Genomic DNA, 24,336 nt, shown 5'->3' with positions numbered 1-24,336 from the left:
TTAACCTCTCCATCACCATGATGGCTTATCTTTGATGTTCATTTCTTGGATCTGGAATCAACCAAGAGACACACTTGTGGGCAGGTCTGTGAGGGAGGGCAATTCTGTGAAGGACTGAGAGGGAAGGCCCTCCCCCAGAATGGGAAGCACTTTCCAGCACTAGTGGTATTGCCTGCCTGTTTTGATTCTTACAGGTCTATCCATCATTGTTGCTGCCATGAGAACCCAGCTCCCAACATGCACTGAAAACCAGGGCTCTCCATAAATCTCCTAAGTAGGTCTTTAGCACCAGATTGGGACTACTGAGGTGGTCCCAGGTAGATTCCTCACCTGAACAAGCTCCCTAGTTCTCACCCTTTCCATCAGGCTAAAACCACCACTGAACTACTTATCCCATGTCATGTAAAGCCATCTGATAAATCTGGCTGCTCTAGAAAACCCTCTCACTGGATTCCAACTCCTTTGGATGTCCTTCCCTGAGTGTGCAGGTAACTCAATGGATCTGTCGGGTGATAGTCTTTAAGCCTAAGAACAGTTTGTGACTTAGATGCGCACCAAAACTTACAACTTTTCTTTGACCTCAATTTTGATGGTCCTATTTATAAATCTTGGCTGCCTGTCTGTCCTGCTCCTGAGACCACCTGTGTTATATTAGCCAATCTCCACCCAAGCTGTTACCCTGTAGAAAAGCTGCCGCTCTGCTTCTAGCAGTTATGTGCTGCCTTGGCTTTCCAGAGGGATATGGTCAGTGAGCTCTTCAGTTACACAGCAAAGCCTGCGTGTCTCCTTCCTGAATCCTTTTTGTACATTTTGTATTATTTGCCATGTCTACTATTGTGGGACAAGGCTGGAGGGAGGCTCAGTAATTAAGAGCTATCTGCTCTTTCAGAGAACCAGAGTTCAGTTCCCAGCATCTACAGCTTGAGGTTCACAACCACCCGTAACTCCAGCCCAGGGAATCAGATGCCCAGCACACACATATACACACTCACATAAAGAATAATAATAAACCTTAGAAAAATTTAATGTAAGGTGCCTAAATTTTTTTTCTGATGTGGGCCATTTTTCCCAAGCTTCATAAAGCCATCCCAATGGCCTGGTTATAGCCTATGAAGCTTTAAGAGGATGTTCTGGGGTCATAGAAAAATGGCATTGTACATCTTCTATGAATTTCCTGTTTCATGAAGCCATCTATGCAGTCACAACTTTGTTAGCTGAACACACAGAATTTTGGAAGGGTAGCACTTGTAAACTTTGACAACAGCTTAAATACTGCACTAAACTTAAGCTATAATATGGTTATTTTTAGTTATCAAGAAAGAGAAGAAAAGAGCCAGGCTTAGTGGTGCATGCCTGTAATCCCAGCACTCAGGGAGTTCGAGGCCAGCCTGGTTTACAAAGAGAGTTTAGGGCAGCCAAGACTACACAAAAACTCTATCTCAAAAAAAAAAAAAAAAAAAAAAACAAAAAAAAAAAAAAAAAAAAAAAAAAAAAAAAGGAAGCCAAGTGCTAGATAACCATATAGTAACACCTTGTTTTCCTTTCTTTGCTGAAGACCAAGTTCTCCACAGGTGGTACGTGGGAGAGGACTTCAAGTACTGAAGTATACATTGGCTTAGGACCTGTGAAGAGACTAAGAAAAGCCCAGAACAGTATTATTCCTATGAAGGTTTTGTTTTAATCACTGTATCAACTTGTGACATTAGGAATCAGAAATACAGTGTCTAAACACGTTAGTGTTTGATATTGCTGTGAAATTCAGTTAAGCCCACACCTCTAGACAGTTTAGGTATTTTCAAATTTGCATGACAGGTTGTATATAGTCTCAACTGCATACCTGTCATGAGCAGTAAATAGATCCACATACTGATGCTTGAGGTTCTAGATGTTTAAAGACTCTGATGCTTTAACCACACATAATTTGAGGAGGACCCTGCGAGTGCACCAGTTTTTTGTTTGTTTGTTTTTAAATTTTTATTTTATGTGCATTAGTTTGAGGGTGTCAGATCCCTTGGAATTGGTGTTACAGACAGCTGCCATGTGGGTGCTGGGAATTGAACTCAGGTCCCCTGGAAGAGTAGACAGTGCTCTTAACCACTGAGCCATTTCTCCAGCCCGAGGGTACCAGATTTTATTCAGCTATAAGTCCCAGAGAATTTCAAATGGGATTTAGAAAGAGATCAATCAAAGGTTGACTTGTTCTTGTTCAAGCAAAATAAAAATGAAAAAGTCTTGAAAATCAAGCCATGGTAGATCGTGGCATCATCACCAAAAATGAGAATAAAGGACAGCTAGCCTGCACTGAGCACAATTCCAAGGGCAGGTCATTCTGTCTCACCTGTCCTTGGCAAGCTTTTGCCAGGAGCATCAATAAAATATTGGCAATTTAGATCCCATTCATCATCACAGATCAGCTTGTACTTCCCTTTCTCTGAGCATGAAGGAATCTCAAATTCAGAGCGTTTTCTGTTCGATGAGCTGCGATAGCTGTATAGTCCCCACAGCCTGAGATCTCAAGCACATTTCTTTCCAGAGAATGTGTAGCATTTTATTTATTTATTTATTTTTGTGTAGCATCTTTAAGGGTGAGTTTAACCAGGGGGAAATGATGTGTTTATGAGCTTGACGACTCAAATGATAAATGTGGATTTGTTTTTGAAAAAGTTATTTCCGGAGAAGGGGGGGTTATGATCAGAATACATTCTATACATGTATAAAATTCCAAAATAAACATACTTTTAAAAAGTTATTTTCCAAATGAACCAGGACAGGTAGGTGGGCCAAAGAGAATATCTATAAAATATATATGGCAGCCATGGATGGTCCTTAGACCCACTGAGAAGAAGATCAATTCAAAGTTAGGTAATTTAGAAAACATGTTAACAATATATCACTAACATTAATTATAATATAAAAAGTTAAAACTGAAATACCAGGGAGATGAAGACAGTATCATTTTGCCAAAGAAGTGCAGCCTGAGCTGGAGGGCTGGGTCATGGTAGTCTAACATAACATTATACAAAACTATACTCTGCAGCTTACAGAAGATAAGAAAGATTAGAAACAGACCTGGATGAAAAATAACCCACATACTTGCTCAGAATATTTATTATTATTGCCCCATGGGGCTTGCAGGAAAAAAGACTCAGGCTACACCCCTTTCCCAAGCACCTTCCTGAACCAAGGATTCAATAGGGAAATCTGATGTCTCAAATAAGCCAGAATTTATGTGGGTAAAATGGCCACTCATTTACAGTTCTGACTTTACAATCACGTGTTGGCCAGGGAAGAAGGGAAGGGTCTAGTGAGCATGGTACAGGCACTAGATGAAAGGAAACGAGATTGGCCTTCATCTATCACAGCATTGTTAAAAGGGGCTGGAATAAATAAGAATCTAAAAAAAAAGAGGAGGTAAGGGGATAGTCAGGGGGCAAAGGAAGGTCAAGAGCGGGGTTCCCCCAAATCACAGCTGTAGGAAGAGCCAGGGTAGCAACTAAGTTCTTAGGAGAAAAGGGGAACTAGGGGCAGCACCTAGGTACAGGAGAAGCCCAAGGCTTCGCTTCCAACCTGACAACGAGTAAGTGCAAATTCCTTTCCCTTCAGAGAATTCAAAATGAAGTCAAGGAGATGTGGTGACAAGCCTGCAGCCCCAGGCTGCATTTCTCCTCATTCCCAGAGGCCCTGCCTAACAGAAACACAGAGTCCGAAGACTCAGCTCCTGCTCCCCAGATCCAAGAGAGGGAGTATAAACAAGGCACAGAGACACTGGGAATAAAGGGGAACATGAGTACAGTCATATATAACATTATTTGGGGGAGCAGGAAGAAGTAAAATGCCCCAAAAGGGATGCCTTCCTTCACCTGGCAAATAATTGGCCTGTTTCTAACAGCAGAAACCATAATGGAGTAGGACTCATGGAAACGGCCTACAGAACAGGTCCTCAGCCGGTATGGCACAGTCTTGAATGGGATGTAGAGTGTGGGGCAGCCAGCTCCCAGAGACGATGCTCTTGCCTCAGTTTCCCAGTGATCTGCTGACTCCAGATGTTCCCCATGGCTGGGACTCAGGGAGGAAAATATGTTGTGTTTCACATGATCAGACATTGTTCGCCATTGGCACCTGGTGGGCCCGATAGATTGAGGGTATCCAGGTCAAAGTTGAGGCCAGGAGGCTGGAGAAAAGATGAAGGCACTGAGAAAACCACTCATATTTCAGGTCAGAGCTTCTGAAGGTTCATCCCCTAGCAGCCACAATGATCACCTTATACGGATTAACTAAGAATTACTGCGAACTAGGAACTGGGTTAAAATATAGAAGACAAACTCACCATCTCCCCAGCTAGCTCTTTTGGAGGATGGCCCAAGTCTTGTAACTAGAAAATAAAAATATGAGATTAAAAACAAACAAACAAGATAAAAATCACAGAAAACAACACAAAAGCATTAAAAGGGATCTGATTTCCTCTGACCACAGTATGTAGTCTTTCTTGGGCTCCCTCCTCCACCCAGGTTTAGTAGTGTAGCACCCTTTCCAGGCATCTCCATTTAACAGCCAAGAGAACAGCAACAGTGGGAAGGCAGTGAAAGGAGGCCTTACCTGCTGCATAAGATCTAGCACCGCCTCAAAACGGGCCCTGTGAGTAGCCTCACTGTCTGTGGGTGTCTCTGCCTCAAACTGCTCACAGATTTTGCCCATGACACTGTGCTGCTCCTGATACTTTTCAAATTGCTCTGGAGGAATAGACTCCTGGTGACTCTGTAACCATTCTGGATACTGCAGAAAGAGGAGGGATAGGTGAGAAAGAATGAAGGGAACCAGGAGGGAAAAGCACGAAGTACTGTTGACTCCAACTGATCCTCCAGATGCACTGGTACTTATGGTTAGCTGCAGAGAGCAAACTCTGTCGGTGAAAAGCAACAAAGTAAATATTCTAGCCTCTGAGGGTTATTCTAGTTTCATTCCTGTTGCTGTGATAAAACATCAAACACAACTTGTGGAGGAAAGGGTTTATTTCATCTGACACTTACAGACAACAGCCCATCACTATGAGCAGAAATTCAAGCAAACACCATGGAGGAGCACTGCATGCTGGCTTACTTTCTTGCTTGTCTTTTAAACTTCTTATAAACTTCCCCGCCTAGGGTTGGTGCTACCCACCATGGGCTATGCCCTCCCACACCAACAATCAAACAGGACAATCCCTCACACATGGCCATAGCCCAATCTGAGCTGGGCAATTCTAACTGAGACTACCTCAGATGACTCTGAGCTGTGTAAAGTTGACAGCTGCAGCTAACTAGGACAAGGGTCACGTATGGTCTCTGTTGTTTTTTTAAAGATTTATTTTTATTTTGCATGCATTCGTGTTTTGCCTGCATGTATGTGTTTGTGCCATGTGCATACCTGGTGCACCTGGAGGTCAGAGAGGTGTGTCAGATCCCCCAGAACTGGAGTTATGAATGGTTATGAGCCACCATGTTGGTGCTGGGAACCAAACCCAGGTCCTCTGCAAGAAGAGCTAACAAGCTCCCTGTGTTGCTGTTATTTAGAACTGTTACAAATTCTATTATTTTATTTGTATATCTGTGCACCATGCGTGTGTCTGGTGCTCTCAGAAACTGAAAGAGGGCATCAAATCCCCTGAAACTTCAGCCACAGGCATTGTGAGCTGCTATGTGGATGCTGGCAATTGAACCCAGGTCCTCTGGAAGGGCAGCCAGTGTGCTTAAATGCTGAACCATCTCTCTCTAGCCCTGTTGTTTTTAAACTTAAAAATATAAAAACCAGGGCTGGGGAGATGGCTCAGTGGTTAAGAGCACAAACTGTTCTTACAGAGGACCCGAGTTCAAGTTCAATTCCCAGCCCCTGTGCCAGGCGGTTCACTTGCCAGCTGTAACTCCAGGTCAGGGTGGTCTGGTGCCTCCATAGGCACCTGAACTCGTGTGCATGCGCACACACACACATACCTAATTTAAAAATAGTAATAAAAATAAATCTTTTTAAAACAGTGTAAAAAATATTCTTAGCTTGGGAGTTGGACAGAAGATATACAAACACTGGTCTGCAGACTCCTGATCTTGCTATTCGTTTCCCACTCGGTCACACATTGTCCTGTAATGCCGAAGTGCTTCTATTTCTCTAGTGGAACTATAAGCTCTTTTGAGCAGGGACCGTCATTTAAACTACTTTCAAACTGGACATAACACCACTACAAAATCCAGTGAGTTCTTACTGGAAAAATTAATAAAGCTAGAAATACAAGGAGGAATGGATCAGTCAAACTCAGACTCAGGAACTAATTTACAGAAATCTAGCGCTGAAGAATTTCCCCATCTTGCCCAGACATTCCCAGTGTGGACAAGCGATCAGATGACCTGTGCAGCTTCATTCTCTCAGGAAAAACTTCTACCTCCTACAGACAAGGAGTTGTAAAAAATGTGCTTGCCCACTTAAAACTACCCTTTTACTATGAGTTGTCTGAGCAAAGTGGCCCCCAAGTTGAAGCAATGAAGTGAGAAGAAAGGCAGAAATGGGAATTCACAGACCTTTTCTGTGATCTCCTTCAGGGATGGGTACAGTACGTCCTTAGACAGTAGGTTCTGCATGATGCTCTGCATGATGGGAAGAATGTTCCCTTCCCCATCACCCTCATCCATGCCCAGCCCTTCCATGGCTTTGGTCAGTTCCTCTTCAGACATGCCCGAGTTCTAGACAAGACAAAAGAGAGGCGAACAGGTACACTGCTTTCCTGGAATGCTCACCACACTTTCAGGTGGAAAGAACTATCTAAATTTGCCTGTAACATAAATCAAGGCAGGGACAGATTTGGAGAGATATTCTAGAGCATCTATTTTGTGAGACTGCTCAGGAAGCATCAGAGAACGTACCCCTATTCCTTTCCCTTTACCTGAAGGTCAGTGGCATTTTTGGCTAGCCCACTTAATGTCTCCTTTAGGCAAGAAGTAAATTCTTGTTGAGAGTTTGCATCACTGCCTAGGAGAAATGAAAAGAACCAGGATTACCTAGGATTTTAGCTGTCAGCTTGTCTAGACTGATCTAGACACCAGCCTGTATATAAAGCATTTACTAGCAAACTACTGCCCCTTCAAAAACCTTAACTGTTCTTTAGTTACTTTCAAGGTCATGCCATGAATCTATATAAGTAATATGCCAGTTGTTCTCCACAGTAAGACTCACAACACTGTCCTTTAAAAGGGTTGGTTTGGGATAATCTTCTTTATTTATTTTTGAGGCAGGGTCTCTAGTTCGAGCTGTCCTGGAACTCACTATGTAGACAAGGCTGGCCTTGAACTCACGAGATCCATCTGCCTTTGCCTCCCACGTGCTGAGACTGAGCGAATACACCACTACACCTGGGTCGAATAATCTTTTTTATTACGTTCCAAAACACCTTAAGCTTTTCTTTCAGAAGCAAGGTTCTTATACCTCTTTCTCTTGCCTGCCCCGCTCCATGGCTGTGACATCATGACTTATCAATTTTACAATCCTAGTATTAACAAGCAATTAAGAGGTCTGTCCAGTACTTCCTGTTTGGGGTTTCCTCACCCACTCTCCCAGCGGCCTCTGAGAGCTTCTGGAACTGTTCCACCAGGTGCGGCTCTTCTTCAGCCAGCTCCTTCATTGCCTTCTCAAACTCTGCAGTAGCTTGGGAAGCCAGCTCACTGTCGAACAGTTCCTGGAAAAATTTCTCTTGGGAGGCGAAGAGAGCATCCTGCAGGGGAGGGGAGGACAAAATTCACCTCTTCAGCACCACACTGCGTCTAGCCTCTAATAAGAGCTCAAGTGGTAGTTTTGGGAAATGAAACATCTCCCCCACAAGCACCTCCACTGAACAATTCTACCTGCCTATTCTCAGGAGGGCAGCAAGCAAAGAATCTGGCCACTGAAGGAATAATATGAGGTAGCATACAAATCCAAGCACTTCATACTGCTCTTTTCTCAAGACACTTTCTTGCTATCCCTCTGTACAACAACAGGTTCTTTTTTACAGGAACTGAGGCCTGGAAGAACACTGAGCAGTGTGAGGCAAAGGCACCCACCCTCCCACCCACCCCTCTGGCCCATAGGGGCCTGGCCCCACCCCTGCTCTGAGCTGCACCCCCATCCTCCCTCTCCCTTAAGGGGGTGGAATTTATACTTTGGCAGTGTCTCCTGGCGATCTCTTCTGGGGCCCTGAAGCATCGGGGGCCGAAGTGGTAGGAGGGGGTGCTGGGGAGGGTTTGGCTTTATCGAAATCATCAAGAGCACCTTCGGAGACAAGAGACATTGTGGGTATGTTGAGGACGGATAAGGCTAGAAAGCTGTGTGATTCTAAGCAAACTGTTCCTGGACTTCTCTCTCTCTTCTTGGCATCTCTCCTGCCTGGTCCACTGATCACTGATCAACAGGCTTCCCACCTTCCTTGGAATTATGCAATTTACTGTAAGCAACGGGGAAGAAAGCCTTTTATACAGAACCAGTGTTCATCTCAGAACTAGGAGGAAAGGATTAAATAAGCTGTGCAGAGAAATCTCTACATGCATACTAGAAAATTCCAAAAAAAAAAAAAAAAAAGCCACACAATTATCTAACATGAATAGAGAAGAGAGATAGCCTTATCACTTTTCACTTTGAACTCACTCTGAGGCCTTAAGGGCCATAACATCTTTTAAGAAAACACAAGATACACTGCCCAACTTTGCATGGGTCCTTACTACTGGTACAAACCACACACATTCTACAGGAGGGTACCAAACTCTTAAATTACCCTCCAGTTTGTTTTCCCTCAGCAGACGCCTACAGCTCTGCTTGGCCTTAAACACAGTACTCCTGGACCAATCCAGTCAATCAGCACGCCCCACTAAATCTGTTAATTTTCTCCCCGCCTACATCCTTGTGACTGAGCAGCAGATAAAAGGTTCACCTCTGCCCTCAAAAGCCTGTGTTGTCACCACCACTCAGCTTGCCAGGCCGAAGGAAAGGGCACTGCCCTCACTCTGGGCAGGAAACCAGAATGGAGGGCAAGGCCAAGAAAGAATCCACCATGTTTTCAGGAAGATGAAATGTTTTTCCCTGGGACTGGCTCACTCTCAGTTTCTCCCAAAGATTAAAAAGGATGTCAGGCTTGGTGGTGCCACACTGGAATGGAGAGGCAGGGGCCAGAAAATCACAAGTTCAAGGCCATCCTGCAGTACTTATTGAGTTTGAGGCCAACGTAGCCTACACGAGAGTCTTTCAAAAACAATTTTAAAAGGTGTCTCCTTGAACTACTGACACGAAAGAACTTAGGGTCTGGTAAAAGAATGAGGAAAGATTATGAGATTTTTAAAAAAATGCCTTTCGGGTTAAGAATGATCCTATCTCAGACATAGGATCCTTGGAGCTTAAAGGTTATTTTGTTCCACGAATGCTGGTACTGACAGCACAGATGATTTCAATAATTTACTAACGCCGATCCAGCCCGTAATCTCAGCACTCGCAGAAGCTGAGGTAGAAAGCTGTTTGAGTTCTTGGCCAGCCTAGGGGTAAAATCCTTGCCTCAGCAATAACCCAACAATCTAAAGCTAGAGAAGTTGCGGGGCGGGGTGTCATGGAACATCTCACTACAGTTACTTTTCCCTCCGCAGGGAGACGTGTGGTCCGGACAAATCGGTGACCAAGGTGAACACACAGCTCTAACTAAAGAGGGCCGGGGTCGAACTCAGACCACCTCCCCCACCAATCACTGAAGAGGTTCTCCCGTCCCGTCCAAAAATCTCAAGGATCCACTCGGCGCCGGCACCTCTGGCCTCTCCCTTCACGGGCTCTTACTTTCCAGAAGCTCCTCCAGTTCCCGGTCCGCTTCGACCCCAACATCGCAACCTTCCTCAGCAGCCGCCATCTTGCTGCCTCCGACTTGCCGTAGGAGGTGGAATCTCTCTGGTGCCACTACATGCCCCGCCCCTAACTCCGCCTCCATGACTAGTGCAGCCAATAATATCGTTCTACGGTGCAGGACCGCCATTTTTAAAGGGACAGGAAACTGTGGGTTTGTTTTTGTTATTCTGTTTGTTTTCCTGGCGCTGGGGCTCAAACCTAGCTTCTTGCAAGAATCAAGCGAGCACTCCACCACCTGAGCTACACAGCCGCAACAGTTGGTCTTGTCCAGGCTGGTCTAGAAATCGGGGTCCTTCCATCTCCATTTCCTAAATGTTTGACCCACCAGGCCCAGCTTGATGGAGGGGTTGGGGGGGGGGTGTTCCTTTCCCTTTAATCTTTAATCTGGAGAAGTTTTGTTTTCAGGCGGGGTTTTCTAATCCTGTTCTCTCCACCTCCCAAGGGCAGAGGTTACACTACAAGGCTCAGCTAAATCTGAAGCTATTTAACTCTTCTGTTAATGCGCATTTTTTTAGACGGAGACAGGATTGCCAAATTGAGGCAATCTTGGTTTCATTGCCCCGAAGGAGAGACTTCTACCATTCACTGAACCCTGACCTCAACATATGCTTCTTGGAACATACACAAAACAGATGATAAACTAAAGATCACCAAATCTGTTTTTAGCCCGGAGCTAGCATCTACTGTCATATACAGTCTTATGCTAGGCACAGTGAAATCTACAAATAAATCAGAGTTGGTCCCGTCTGTAAAGGTTGAGTGGCGGTACAATCGTGTGTGTGTGTGTGTGTGTGTGTGTGTTTCTGTTTTGTTGAGATGGTTTCTCTGAGTAGTACTGAGTCTCCTGGAACTCACTCTGTAGATCAAGCAGTCCTCAAACTCAGAAATAACCCTGCTCTGCCTTCAGGTTGCTGGGACTAAATGGGTGTGCCACCATCCCTGGCTCCGCTCTCCATTCTTAGTACTGAATTTCTAGCTTCCTACTTCAATGGTTATTTACCCCGACTGCTCTTTCTGCCTTCCTAATATTTAGTGAATACTGACAAAACACCACCATGTGCTATCCTACTCACAGCATTTTTTCCATACCAGTCATATTTAAGGACTCAATGGCTCCCCACTGCTTATTGATTAACCAGATTCTTGACTGATATTCATAATTATTTTTACATATATCTATTTCCCCCAGTTAGATAAGCTTCAAGAAGCAGAGATTGTCAACTTTGTTCACAAAACTCACCTTAGAATGTTTGTGTACAATCTTGTAATTTAATTTGTAAACTTGTAACAAAGACTTTTGAGATAAGGTCTCGCTATGTAGCACTGGCTGGCCTAGAACTCATAGAGATCTGCCTGCCAAGATTCAAAAAATATTTTAAATTATTTATAATTGTGTGTGCTGTGCATGCATATATGCATTTGAAGATATGTGAACATGAATGCACATGCGCTCAGGGGTAAGAGTGGCAAATCACTCTTGAGCTAGAGTTATAGGCGGTTGTGAGCCAACAGATGTGGTGCGGAGAAGTGAACCTGAGGCCTCTGCAAGAACAGTATTTGCTCTTAACTGCTAAGCCATCTCTCTAACCCCCAAGATGTCCAGTTTTTGAGACAGTTTCACTCTTTAGCCAAGGCTAGCCTTGAACTTCAGGCAATTGTTCTGCCATAACCTTCCAAGAATTTGAATTCTGGGTGTGAACTGCCAGGCCTGATTCTTGCCTGTACTTGCAGGAAGAATGTATAAAATTTGCGAAAATATTGTCATAAAAGTCACATTTTTTTTTAGAAAGCAGTCTTAGTTTGAGGACTACACTTAAGAAGGCAACTCTTAAATCTGAAAATGTAAACAAAGCTGTGCCCTTTGAGGCAGGTGTTCCTCTTGTAGTTGAGCCTGAGGCACACTCAACCCGTTCAATGTATGCTCAAGTTAACTTACTGCAACAGTGCTGATAACTGCCAAAGGTTGCAAATAATTCAGGAACCGTGAGGCACTTTCATACCCTAAAATATACAATGAGAAAAAATATATATGTTTGGAAAAAATTTAAAATGTGTTAAGTGAAAAAAATTATGTTCCCATCATGTATAAAAGGGAGGTGGGGAAGAGCAGAGTTATATCTGCTCATAACTATATATCTTTTTGAATGCTAAAAGAAAACTGGTAACTAGTTACTTGTTTGGGGAAAGGTAATAGGAACTGAGTGGCTCAGGAAAAAGGTACACAAGACAAACTTGTCATAGTATAGTTGGTCTTCCCCCAACCCCTCGCTACCAGACAGGGATTCTTTGTGTGGCTCAGGCTATCCTGGAACTTGCTTTGTAAATCAGGCTGGACTTGAACTCAGAGATCTGCCTGCCTCTGCCACCACTGTCCTGCAGTATAGCTTATATATATATTTTTTTTTCACTATATAGATCATATATATTTATATCTATATATCTATATTTATGTCTATATATATATATAAAATGAAAAGGCTGTATTTTGTGTGTTTGTAGGTGGGATGATGCTGGTGTGGATGCATGATGCTTGTGTGGAGGTTATATGACAACTTGGGGGAACAGGTTCTCTCTCCTTCCACTATGTGAATTTCTGGGATAAAACTCAGGTTGTCAGTCTTGACCTCAGTGCCCTTACTACCTAGGGTATTTCACTGGCCTGACAGCATAGTTCTAAAGACTGGTGGTTTCACTACATGGATAGTTAATTGGAGGAAAAAATGAATTAAAATGAAACACTGAAGTAATCCCAGCACTCAAGAGGTCAAGACTGGAAGATTAAACTTAAGGGAGAAAGGGCCAGGTTATATCAATCCATCATTGCAGTGAAGTGAAGGCGGCAGGAACTTGAGTCAGCTAGTCACATTATATCCACAGTCAATAGCAGAGAGCACTGAACATGAGGATTCCTGCCAGTACTCAACTACAATTTTCATTTTTGTGAGACAGGGTCTCACTTGGCTGGAGCTTGATATGTGGAACCAGCTGGCCCTGAACTGACAAAAGTGGAGAAAAAGAACTACCTCTTCTTAATACCAGCACTCTGAGGCAGAGAATAGCTTCTCTAAATTCAGGACCTCAGGCCCAGCAAATGCTGCTGCCCACAGTGGGCAAGTCTTCCCATATCAATTAACAAAATTAAAATAATTCTTTACAGACATTTTCTGAGGTCCTTCTACCAGGTGATTCCAGATTATGTCAATTGATAGAATTATCACAATTGTTAGTAACTGGGTAAGTGATGCATTCTTTCAATTTAAAATACATAATTCAGGCCCATCCTGGTGGCTCCATCTGTTCTAGCACTTACAAGATGGAAACAGGATCAAGGGTTCAAGACCGTCAAGGCTTGGTGTCACATGCATTGCTCTTCTCAGAGATTCACTTTATTTAATTTGAGACACAAAACACAAGAACAATTGTTATAAAGGACAGAAACAAGTCAATGAAAAGTACTATACATTTTGCAAAACCAAATAACGTCTTCTCAAACTGGAAGTGTCTGGGCCCACAAAAGGAAGGAACCTTTTTATGACATTAAATTCCCAAGAAAAACACATGACAGGTAAGAATTGCATGTGGCTGAGGAAAAATGTTTATTACGTCCAGCTGCTTTCTAGTGGAATTGAAACAAGGTGGTAAGTAAAGGAGGAATATTGAAAGAATATGCTAAACAAATAACCAGCACAAAGTTTTCATTTGTTCCTTGGAAGACCCAAGCTGAAGGGCAAAGTCATTTATGATCACAAGCACAGTAACCTTCAGGAGAGACGTCTGCAGGAGCAAGGAAGTCAAGGTTGACACTTCTGCTTTGCCGAACAGGCAAAAGGACAGGGAGTTTTAGGGAGAACTAGTATCAACAGGCTGAAGTGTGGCTGTAAGGGGAGAGTGGGTTTGCAGCTAGAGACTCTGAAGGAACAATATGTGATGAACCATGCACTCGAGGACCTTAGCGAAACTGAAGAGGACTGATCCTCAGCCCAATCACATCTTTGCCAATCTCTGTCACCTGTGGAAGTGGAAAACAGGTTCAAGTTAGAGATTAGTAAGACTGAAAACCCAGAAAGCTTATTCCCAATACCCGCCAATGAGCAGTCAGAAGGATGCTTGGTGCTGAGACGAGAACAGCGAGTAGAAGCTCTGGCTTTCCCCAGTGTCGCTGTGTCGAGGAGCCGGGCAAACACAAGGGCAGAGAACACCTAGCATGCTTCCTTCTCCTGCCGCTGCCCCCTCAATATCCTACACATATTCTTTATTTTTTATTGGATCCCCACCTTGACCTTCCTTAGAGATGTTCTTTTTTTTTTTTCTTTTTCCCCTAGACACATTCTTGAGGACAGTACTTACTGTAGTGACCCTGCAGATTTGCCCCTTGAACTCAGGAGAATAGCAGGCCCCACTAAGCGGACACTTCTCCACCGGTTTTCCACGATAGATGGGCCGGTAAGATGCAGCACAAATGTCAAAGGGGTTGTGCATGTCATAATTGAGCTGGCAGGCATCTGTGGGGTTTTTCTCACAGGCAGACAGGATTTTTCTAGTCTAGAAGAGGAAGGAAATTTTATTTAAGAGAACAGAAAACAACACAATCTCTGATACAAGATGCAACTATTTGCTGCACATGATGGTCTATTTCTATAATCCCAGCACTCAGGAGCAGGAAGGTCTGAAGTTCCAGGCCAGCCTGATTTACACACTGAGACCCAGTCTCAAAAAACGGAACAGGACAACAAAAGTAACTACACTACATGAAAACAGACAGGTCTCATACTCTGTGTAGGATGTATGTGAAAAATGAACAATTGCCATTGCTGCTGGCTGTACTGGTGCATCCCAGAACTCAGAATGCAAAAGCAGGAGGTTTAGGAGTTTGAGGGTCAGTTTGGGATACACAGTGAAATCTTTCTCCAACATGGCTTCACTGTTCTAAAGCCACAATCCTGACCAAGTCTGGGAATCAGATTATTAAGGCTGGGCCCCCAGAAAAGTTAAAACAGGTTAATACTGCTCAAGAAGGCTTCTGGATGGCAAAGATACTAGAATATGAATGGGAAGTATGAGGTCAAGATGGGTCACCTGGAGCTTAAGGATAGATGCATTGTCCGGTGGTGGTGGCATACACCTTTAATTCCGGCACTCGGGAGGCAGAGGTAGGCTCATTTCTTTTGAGTTTGAGGCCAGCCTGGTCTACAGAGCAAGTTCCAAGATAGCCAGGGTTACACAGAGAAAACCTGTCTAAAAAAAACAATTCTAGCCTGGGTGTAGGCACAGGCCTTTAATCCCAGCATGCAGGAAGGCAGAGGCAGTCCCTATGAGTTCAAAGCCAGCCTCGTCCACAAACTGAGTCCAGGACAGCCAGGGCTACAGAGAGAAATCCTGTATCAAAAAACCAAAACCAAACCAAACCAAAAACAGAAAAACCAATGTCCACCCAATTAAATCAAGCTGGGTGTGGTGGTAAACACTTTTAATACCAGCAATTAAGAGGCAGAGGCAGGCAAATCTCTGTGAGTTCCAGGACAGCCAGGGCTACACAGAAAAAAAAAAAAAAAAAAGAATTAAATCAAACTTAGGCAAGGTATTTTACTTGTCTGTATTGTTTTCTCACTACTAAAATACAGTTAATTATAGACTCTCCTCCATTTAAACATCTATATAAAGTATTTGACCCAATGCCATGTCTGAATAAATTATTACTCTGCTTTCAAGAGAAAACAGAAGTCCCAAGGTCAGTAAGTAACTAGAGGGCAGTACTCTATTGGCTTTTTGGGTTGAATATTGTTATATTGTTTTGTTTCAGAGACAAGACTGCTCCTTCCATTTAAGGTCTGGTTGTCCTAAAGTCACTGATGGAATTCTCCTGTACCTGTTGGGCTACTTCAGGCTTGGGCCCAAGTTCCAGCAGGCGCCGGGCAAAGGTGGCAGCTGTCTTGAAGTTCTTGAGCTTGAAGAAAAGGTTGAGGGCTGTCCGCAACACCAGGATCATATGCACCGGCTGCAGGTTTGAGTGTGTGAAATAGGCTGCCATCTAGTGGACAGAAAGGGACACAAAGCAGGCTGATGTTCAGTTGTTTATAAACAGCTACACAACCATAAAACAACAACAAAACCAAAGCCAACATGATTGACTATAAGACAGATTAGTTCTACTTCTTAAAAAATAAGAACTCATGAGCTGAGGAATTCTCAATTCCTCCAATTTCTCTTCCTCACCAAAGCCAAGAAACTTTCAAACCTAACAATTTAGATGTAATTGAGGGCTAGGGGGATGGTGCCTCTGCAGTGCTGGCGTCACATCTTACCTCACAGATGCGCTTCTGCTGGTCTAGGGTCTCCTTAGGTAGCTTCTTCCGTTCTATCTCCATGCACAAACCCACAATGTATTCACGGCAAATGGTGATGAGCTGCTGGGCCTGAAGAGGTTGCAGAACATAGTCACGACATGGGCAAGAATATGCAGGTGCCCAGGTTCGAGCACGTGGCTAGATTCCTACCTCTGCAATCTCCTGTTTATTGTCCACGACAAGAAGAGGCACACTGAGCAGGATGGAACGAAATTTTTCCACAGCTTCCTCAAATTTGCCAACTGTGGTGAGCTGGTAGCACAGCTGCAATCGCTGGATCAGGTCATTAAGCTTTAGGCCCACAGCTGGTACACCATTCTTTAGCCCTGCATCCTTCCTGGAAAGGGAAAATTATGAAGAGTATGGGACTGTCAATACCAAACTAGGACTCATGATCTGTTTCTGGCAAACACAATCACCAACACCCTACTGTGAAAGTAGCTGGGGATAGGATGGCAGCTGGTGTACACGAAACCCCAAAGTAACATGCCACAGAACTTTTCTCCTGGAAACCTTAGCTCTGAAGCAATTCTGTCAGTGTGGCTACCATTTGAAGTATTTACTTCAACTTGGAACAGATAGCAAGGAGCAAAGGGACTTACCAGTTGCGATTAGGGTAACTATACATGGAGGGCAGGCAGGGCAGTGCTTGATAGGTGGTGCGGCCTCGAGCATATGTCTGCAGGAACAGTTGCTTATAGGGGCCAAACTGGACGACTCCCACCTGGTCATGAAGAAGCTAGAATACACCATAAAAGAAACATAAGGATTTGTTTTCTACCAACGAAAAACTAAGTCAGAGTTGGGCAAGGTATTTAACTTCTCTGCATTGCTATCTCACTACTAAAATGACATTAATTATAGGATCTTTTAATCATCTATATAGAGTATTTTAGAATAGTCAACACAGTGACAATAAATGTTGATGGTTCCTGCAGTTGTGCCTGTCATCACAGCACCTGGTACAGTGTTCACAGTACACAGCTATTCAGGAAGTGGTGCTTGGTTTACTAATGTAAGCCAGAAAGCAGGCTATAATGCAGTGGAAATGGCTTACTGGCAAACACAACCACAGATCAAGTAGAGAGCACATAAGAGGCCTTTATGAAGCAAATTCCTTTAGCGAGGCCAACAACTGCCATGAAATAGAATCTTGGCCCTGTGGGTCAGATCATTCCCATGTGGTTAAAAGATGAGTCACTCATTCTCCCCAGAACTCTGGAACAGACACTCAAAAGAAAGGGCCAAGGGTTTTAGAGAAGAACTTACCCGCATGGCTGTTTCGAAAGAACCTGCCAGGATATGATCAACTGGAAGTTGGGAGTTATTGCACCATATCTAGTAAGAAAAAGAAAACCTAAGCCAATGGAAAATTTCCTTTCTCTTTCCAATTCTCTTCCTCATATCTGATAAAAGTAGCCAATATTTTGTACACAGTAACAAATATTAACTAGCTCAGAAGTACTCATTCCTGTATAATTGGGTTTTCCTGCTTACTTGAGCTGGGCTTGTTCCCTTGGTTGGGGGCACAAAGAACCCATCTTCAGCACCACCAGCTACCCCAGAGGGTACATCCTAGAAGAAAAAAATTAAGGCCTTATTTATCTGTTTAAACAGAGTCTGACAGCCTCAAATTCTCTACGGAGCAAGGACTGAATCCTCCTGCCTCTATCTAAAGTGCTAGGACCGTATGTCACCACGCCCGATTTATGCATTGTGGAGATCAAGCCGAGGGCTCTGTGCATGCTGGGCAAGCACCCTAACAACTGAGGTATGTTCTCAGGCCCCAAACTAAGATATTTAAAAAAGCCATATTGGTATTATGTTCTGATGAATTCAAGATACAGCATTTAGATTCTGACTTTTGTCCAAGAAAAGAGGTGATGGTTACGGTTGGTACAGAATGGTAGCCGCCTCACCAAAACCAAATGACACACCAGGAGCTGTAATTCAGGTATTAAACACTGCCCTCTTTCAAATGACACACCAGGAGCTGTAATTCAGGTATTAAACACTGCCCTCTTTCAAATGAAATGCGAGCACCAGATTAGAGGGAGGCTATACATCCCTTCTCTTATGTTACATAGAATGAAAACAAGGCAGCAAACTGCCTCTCCTTTTTCAAATGAGAGATATAAACCAAATTAGGAGGCTGGTCTGGACCCCCTCTTTTGTGAAAACCTCAGGAGAGAAAGAGAGAGACTGAGAGAGAGAGAGGGCCCCCCACCAAGCTTTTCTATGTTGACAAGGAGAAAAGTTCCAGAGCAGGAACTTCATATACCAGCTCAGGAGGGAGCTCCAGATCTTCTTCTACATCCCAGCCACCTCCTTCTTCTTGTCCCTTGCCAAGAGCATCCTCTCCCAAACCTTCTGATGCCTCCACAAACCCATCTGTAAGGAAAATCCAGGATCAAAATAGACTTGGGTGGCAGCATAGTGCTCTAAAGGCGAAAAATGAGGATCCTATTGGCTCCACGAGTTAAGCTTACAGACCGCTGCACAAATACTCTCCACCCACAGAGCCTCGAAACACAGCACCCTTACCTTCGTCTAGCTGCAGCTCTGCATCCTCTCCCCAGCCTTCAGTGCCAACAGTATCAATGTCAATGTCAGCAGCCAATGCTCCTCCCTTCCCTACCAAGGGAAGGACAGAAGGAACTGGTTAGAGTCTGGTAATCTCCAGTGTGATCTCCTCTACATACAAGTTGCATGCTTCCAAAAGCAGTTAGCTGCTCAGGGCTGTGACCTTAGAAATATGTGCTGTTCACTTAGAAACTGATAACTGTGAACGTCAGTAAAAATGTTTTATTGTGTTGCTAAATCTCAAAACAAACAATCAAACAAAAAAAACCCAAACAGGGCTGGAGAGATGGCTCAGAGTTTGAGAGTACTGTCTGTTCTTCCAAAGGTTCTGAATTAAATTCCCAGCAACCACATGGTGGCGCACAACCATCTATAGTGAGATATGATGCCCTCTTCTGGTGTGCAGGCACACATGCAAATAAAGTGCCGTATAAATAATAAATAAATAAATCTTAAAAAAAAAAAAAAAAAACCAAATAAAACCCAACAATAATTGTCAAGGTTCTAACCTGTTCTGCTCTGTTCGTGTGTGTGTGTGTGGCTGTACTTCCAGTTTAAGGATCCAAACTCAGGTCCTCAGTCATGCATGGCAGGCACTTTACTGACTGAGCCACCTCCAAAGTTCCCATCCATATATTACGAGTTATTGTTTTTGTCATATATGTTATGCTAACTTGCAAAAGGTTCCACAAAAAGGAAATAGAAGAGAGATAACCAGAGGTTGGGTTTTATTCTTTTTTGGCTGGGGTTGGGGGTGGTGGCGGCTATGGTTCAGTGATAGAGAGCTTGTCTAGAGACCATGAGAACCTGCGTTGAACCCCTGTTGAGGTAGGAGAGAACTAACTCCCTCTTACCAAAACCTGGCTCTCTCTGGCTGCCCACTCTGGGAACTTCCTCCTGAAATCTCTGCTAAGTCACCATTACTACAGTCTGTGAAAGAATAGGGGCATGAGGGGGTCCAGAAGGCTGCGGAAAGAGCAAGGCCAGACACAAAATGCCCAAAATCTGCTTAGGCTCTTCCATAGAGGTGAACTAGTGGAAATGTCCAAGCAAACAGGCGGGCACACATGGCGATAAGAAGTGGTTGTCCACAAATACACACATACAAATACACAAACAGCACATGATAAACAGGTAACACTAGTGGTGAATTGAGAAACTCACCATAGTGTTTACAGATCTTAGTGGCAGCCAGCGTAGGTACACTCACTGTGGGCCAGCCTGACCTTAAACTAGACTGTATCTGTGATGGCTCTGAACTGTCATTGCTCCTGCTTCGACTTCCTAATTGCAGAGACTACAAGTATGTGCTGCATCTGGCTCAAATTCTCTTTAATGATCTCAAAAAGCTTTCCTCAGTTTGTGAGACTATATCATAGCCCTGGCTAGCATTTCAGTGCTCTGTGAAACTTCACACAGAAAAAAAGAACAAATGAAACTGTTAGTGGTACTTTCTAGGATTTTTTTTCCCCTTTGGCTTTTTGTTTTTCAAGACAGGGTTTCCCTGTGAGTCTTGGCTGTCCTGGGCTCACTTTGTAGATTAGGCTGGCCTTGAATGCATAGAGACTCCAGCCTCTGCCTCCCAAGTGCTGCAATTAAAGGTATACACCACCTGCTCCTGATTTTTTTAAAATGCACATTCGTGTTCTGCCTCCATATGTGAGGGCGTCAGATTCCCTGGAAGTGAAATTACAGACAGTTCTGAATTGCCGTGTGGGTGCTGGAAACTGAACCTGGGTCCTCTGGAAGAGCAGCCAGTGCTCCTAACTGCTGAGCCAGCTCTCCAGCCCCCTTTTGTTCGTTTTTAAGACATGGTCTTAATGTAGTCCAGACTGTCCTAAAACTGACTATGTGGCCAAGGATGACATTGAATTTTTGATTGTCTTACCTCTACTTCTTTAGCTGATATTATAGGCATGTGCCAGTTATGTGCATAATGCTAGGAATTGAACCCAAAGTTTTGTACATGCTAGGGAAGCAACCGATAGCATAGTTCTCTATAAAACAAATTTTAAAAAGTGCTATTGGAGAAATGAGTACTTACCCTTGCTGGCAATGGAGCCTTCAAAGAACCCTTTGGACACAGTTAATAAGGGCCAATTGGTATCCAGTGGCATGATAGGTGCAGGTGGCTGGAGCAGCTTGGCATTAGGATCGATGTCTGGGATCTGAGAGTTGGAACAATAAAGATGCTAAACATGAATGGTTCTTAAGAGTAATACAGAGGAGGTTATGTGCTTCCTCTTGACTTATCTCTAAGCCCCTCTCTGTAATTAGGTGGAAGAATAAAATTTACAATTTTAAATTATCTCGAAATGAGAATGGATCACATTATATTATGTTATGAGAGACACTTGTGTAAATACTCACTGTCTCTTTCTCCGGGTCAAATGTTTCCTTCAGACTCTCAGCTTCTTCATCTAAGCCATGTGTAGCAGCTGTGAGATAGGCCAGGGACTCTATAAAAGAAACAGGTACATTTCTAAGAGAGTTATTTTGGTAGACTCCTGAGGGAGGGGTGACCCCTATCTCCTAGGATTCAAATGCTTGCACAGCACTCAACCATAAGTGTAGGGTGAAGTTGTTAACCAGCTTCTAACGGACAGAATATGTCAGAAGAGATGAAAATCACACCTGAGATTAGCTTACAATAACTGTGGACTGTACTTTGGGTTTTATCTTCTTAAGCTGTCTTGAGGGAAACCAGGTGCCATGTTGTGAACTTTGTGATGGAGAAGGTAACATGGCAAGATGGTGCTGTCTCTCAGGGAAAGGGGAGCAAAGACCCAAGGAACACCCATACCCATACAAGTGAGTGTGGAAATGAAATTTTCTCCTGTTGGGTTTCTGTATGTCTGTCGTCCTGACCAATACTTTTGATGCAGCTTTAGTAGACACAATGAACCAAAGCTAAGCCATACTCTAAATGTGAGGAGGTGTTCGTTTTATTTTATTGTCTGCATGTTTGTGTGTGAGTCTCACAGAACACATGTAGAGGACAGAGGACAACCTTTTATGAGTTCGTTCCTTTAGTTGTTTTAAAACATAATTTAGAAAGAAGCAAGACACCACAAAAGTGGTAATAAGCCTCTGAAACAGCACAAGAAGTATGCCGACAACATGGTTGAAAAGGCAAGCTTTTTAAATAAAAACAGAATGAGGAAAGTTGAGGAGCTAGAAGCAAAGGCCAAGGGGGAAATAAGATCCTGGTCTATCCAGTGGGTTCCTGGCCAGCCATGGCTTCATAATAAGACCACGCCTTAAAAAAAAAAAAAAAAAAAAAATATATATATATATATATATATATATATATATATATATATAAAGAAACCTGTTTGTTGTGCTTCATTCTATTCCTATTTAAACATCTGAGTTCATTGTCACAACATCTTTTTGCCAGTTATAGCTAGAAGTGTTATATTAGAGTATATATCAAATGTCCGTTGAAAAATAAATTAAATTAAAAAACAACTCTAGGGGGCTGGAGAGATGGCTCAAAGGTTAAGAACACTGGCTGTTCTTCCAAAGGTTCTGAGGTCAATGGTGGCCCATAACCATCTATACTGAGATCTGGTGTCCTCTTTTGTTGCAGAATGCTGCATACATAATAAATAAATATTTTTGTTTTTTGTTTTTTTTTTTTGAAAAGAACTCTAATTTAGGTATCCTTCTTTGGAAACTAGACTGCAAATTTTAGAAAATTTTAGATTTTGTAACATCTGCATATAAATTACACTGTGAGTATCCTCATCTGAAAATAAGAAATCTGGACATCAAGATGGCTCAATAGATAAGGCTCAAAAGCTAAGATACCAAGCCTGGCTGAGTTCAATCCCATAAATACAGTAAGTGAAAGGAGAACCAACTCCCACAAGTTGTCCTTTAACTCCTCCCACCCCCATACACACCCTATGCACAGTGACAGGAATATACCTACCCACCCAATAAATAAGTAAATGTAATAAAAATCTTGAAAAATTTTGAATTTTAAATTCTGAAATTTCTGAGCATTGTACTGACATTTGAGAAGTTAGATTTTAGCTAGTGAGTTCCAAACCAGCCAGGGCTACATACTGCTTGGATTTTGAAGCATTTCAAATTTTGGATTTCATTTAGGAATATTTAACCTATGCTAAGTTTTAAGGTAATTTTTTGGGGGGAGGGGGGTTAGATATATGCCACCCCACCAGGTTCTTTCTTACTTTTAGATTTGTTTGTTTGTTTGTTTGTTTGTTTGTTTTGAGACAAGATTTCTCTGTGTAGCTCTGGCAGTCCTGGAACTCCTTCTGTAGATCAGGCTGGCCTCAAACTTAGAGATCCACTTGCCTCTATCTCCTGAGTGCTTGAATTTAAGGCATGTGCCACAACACTTGGCTCCCATGTGGTAATTTTGTACAAAGAAATACAGTTACTGGTCTTTTCTGATTCTTTTTAAAAAATTATTTTTCATTTTATGTACATTGGTATTTTGACTGCATGTATGTCTGTGTGAGGGTGTCAGATCCCCCGAAACAGGAGTTATAGATAGTTGTGAGCTGCCATGTGGATGCTGGGAAATGAACCTGAGTCCTCTGGAAGAGCAGCCACTGCTCTTAACTGCTGAGCCATCACCCACCCACCCCCCACTATCACCAATGCTAATAACAACCTTGGATCTATCCTTGAATCCTCTCTGTCGTGGCCTACATCTACATCTCACACTTGAGAATTTTTTCTAGAGTTATTCATCTTACTTTCTGTGTGCGTGTTCCCTGCATGTAAATATGCACATCATGTGCATGCTTGGTACACGTAACAGTCAAAAGAAGGCATCAGCTCCCCTGGAACTGGAGTTAAGCAGAGTTGTGAGCCCCCTGATATGTGGCTGGGAACTGAACTCAGGTCCTCCCAATAGCAACAAGTGCTCTTAAGAGCTGACCCATCTCTCCAGCCCTTTGTTTCTGATTAAGTCTTTACTCTGTAGCCCAGGTTGAGCTCACTCATGGAAATCCTCCTGCCACAGCTTCCTGAGCGTTAGGATAAGATGTGAGTCACCATGCCTAGAACCTGTTCCTGAAAGGATCTCAAATTCTAGCATAGTAGCTGGTATAGTGAGTGGTCAACAAACAACAACAAATCAAGTCTTGTAAACTAAATGCAATCTCTACAGCAGAAGTTAAAGAAGCACCAGGACTCCTTGTTTGGCTCCACCATTTGGTTTAGAAGAAAAGTTTTAAGCACAGCATCATCTCTCTCTCTCTCTCTCTCTCTCTCTCACACACACACACACACACACAATGTACAATAAAGGACAATTCCCAGAAACACTTCCAAAGGTCTCAAAGGAGCTGTTGAGTCTTGGATAGATACTTACTCTGCCCACAGTTCTTGAGGATTCGCACTCTCTCTGACACATCACCCAGGTATAAGGCATTCTGATAATGGCCACTCATGTCCTTCCGGATCTCAGCTGCATCAAGTCAATGAGAAAGCAATTTAAGTTTTCTCTCTAAAGCTCTCTCTCCTCTCTTTACTTTCTTCCTTCCCCACAAGT

At 43.2% G+C, this 24,336-nt stretch overlaps 2 protein-coding genes across 3 annotated transcripts in view; both read right to left on the bottom strand.

The window, feature by feature from the left end:
- Positions 1-2,541: 2,541 nt before the first annotated feature.
- Positions 2,542-9,901, bottom strand: Pex19 (peroxisomal biogenesis factor 19). 2 transcript variants are annotated; one of them, XM_055613267.1, is made up of 8 exons: positions 9,811-9,901; positions 8,159-8,268; positions 7,567-7,732; positions 6,908-6,993; positions 6,546-6,707; positions 4,597-4,773; positions 4,328-4,372; positions 2,542-4,171 (listed from the first exon to the last, which is right to left on the bottom strand). In XM_055613267.1, exons 1-8 carry the CDS (start codon positions 9,878-9,880, stop codon positions 4,088-4,090), a joined length of 900 nt encoding a protein of 299 aa, XP_055469242.1. In that variant the 5' UTR covers positions 9,881-9,901; the 3' UTR covers positions 2,542-4,087. The 2 variants fall into 2 exon arrangements, with proteins under 2 accessions (XP_055469242.1, XP_055469243.1); XM_055613268.1 differs by lacking the exon at positions 8,159-8,268.
- A 3,547-nt stretch (positions 9,902-13,448) lies between these two features.
- Positions 13,449-24,336, bottom strand: part of Copa (COPI coat complex subunit alpha) — a 47,392-nt gene continuing 36,504 nt past the window's right edge. Inside the window, exons 21-33 of the mRNA XM_055613292.1 lie at positions 24,157-24,252; positions 21,174-21,262; positions 20,848-20,971; positions 18,765-18,854; positions 18,502-18,611; positions 17,718-17,795; positions 17,490-17,558; positions 16,823-16,959; positions 16,371-16,557; positions 16,179-16,289; positions 15,743-15,904; positions 14,224-14,418; positions 13,449-13,885 (exon numbers count right to left, since the gene is read on the bottom strand). Coding sequence (XP_055469267.1) covers positions 13,826-13,885; positions 14,224-14,418; positions 15,743-15,904; positions 16,179-16,289; positions 16,371-16,557; positions 16,823-16,959; positions 17,490-17,558; positions 17,718-17,795; positions 18,502-18,611; positions 18,765-18,854; positions 20,848-20,971; positions 21,174-21,262; positions 24,157-24,252 — 1,508 coding nt within the window. The 3' untranslated portion in view covers positions 13,449-13,825. The remainder of the gene's footprint in view (positions 13,886-14,223; positions 14,419-15,742; positions 15,905-16,178; positions 16,290-16,370; positions 16,558-16,822; positions 16,960-17,489; positions 17,559-17,717; positions 17,796-18,501; positions 18,612-18,764; positions 18,855-20,847; positions 20,972-21,173; positions 21,263-24,156; positions 24,253-24,336) is intronic.

This window comes from Psammomys obesus, unplaced genomic scaffold, assembly GCF_907164565.1.
Source record: "Psammomys obesus unplaced genomic scaffold, mPsaObe1.curated_primary_1811, whole genome shotgun sequence".
Classification (NCBI taxonomy): domain Eukaryota; kingdom Metazoa; phylum Chordata; class Mammalia; order Rodentia; family Muridae; genus Psammomys; species Psammomys obesus.
Note: the sequence above shows the minus strand (reverse complement) of the source record. Positions and strands in the feature narration are given on the sequence as shown.

Excerpts from the sequence above, each read along its gene's own strand:
- Pex19 (XM_055613267.1), bottom strand. The coding sequence starts at position 9,880 with ATGGCGGCTGCTGAGGAAGGTTGCGATGTTGGGGTCGAAGCGGACCGG. Across the intron at positions 4,774-6,545 it reads TGAAGGAGATCACAGAAAAG|TATCCAGAATGGTTACAGAG; the intron begins GTCTGTGAATTC and ends CTCTTTCTGCAG. Across the intron at positions 4,172-4,327 it reads AAGAGCTAGCTGGGGAGATG|CCTCCTGGCCTCAACTTTGA; the intron begins GTGAGTTTGTCT and ends TCTTTTCTCCAG.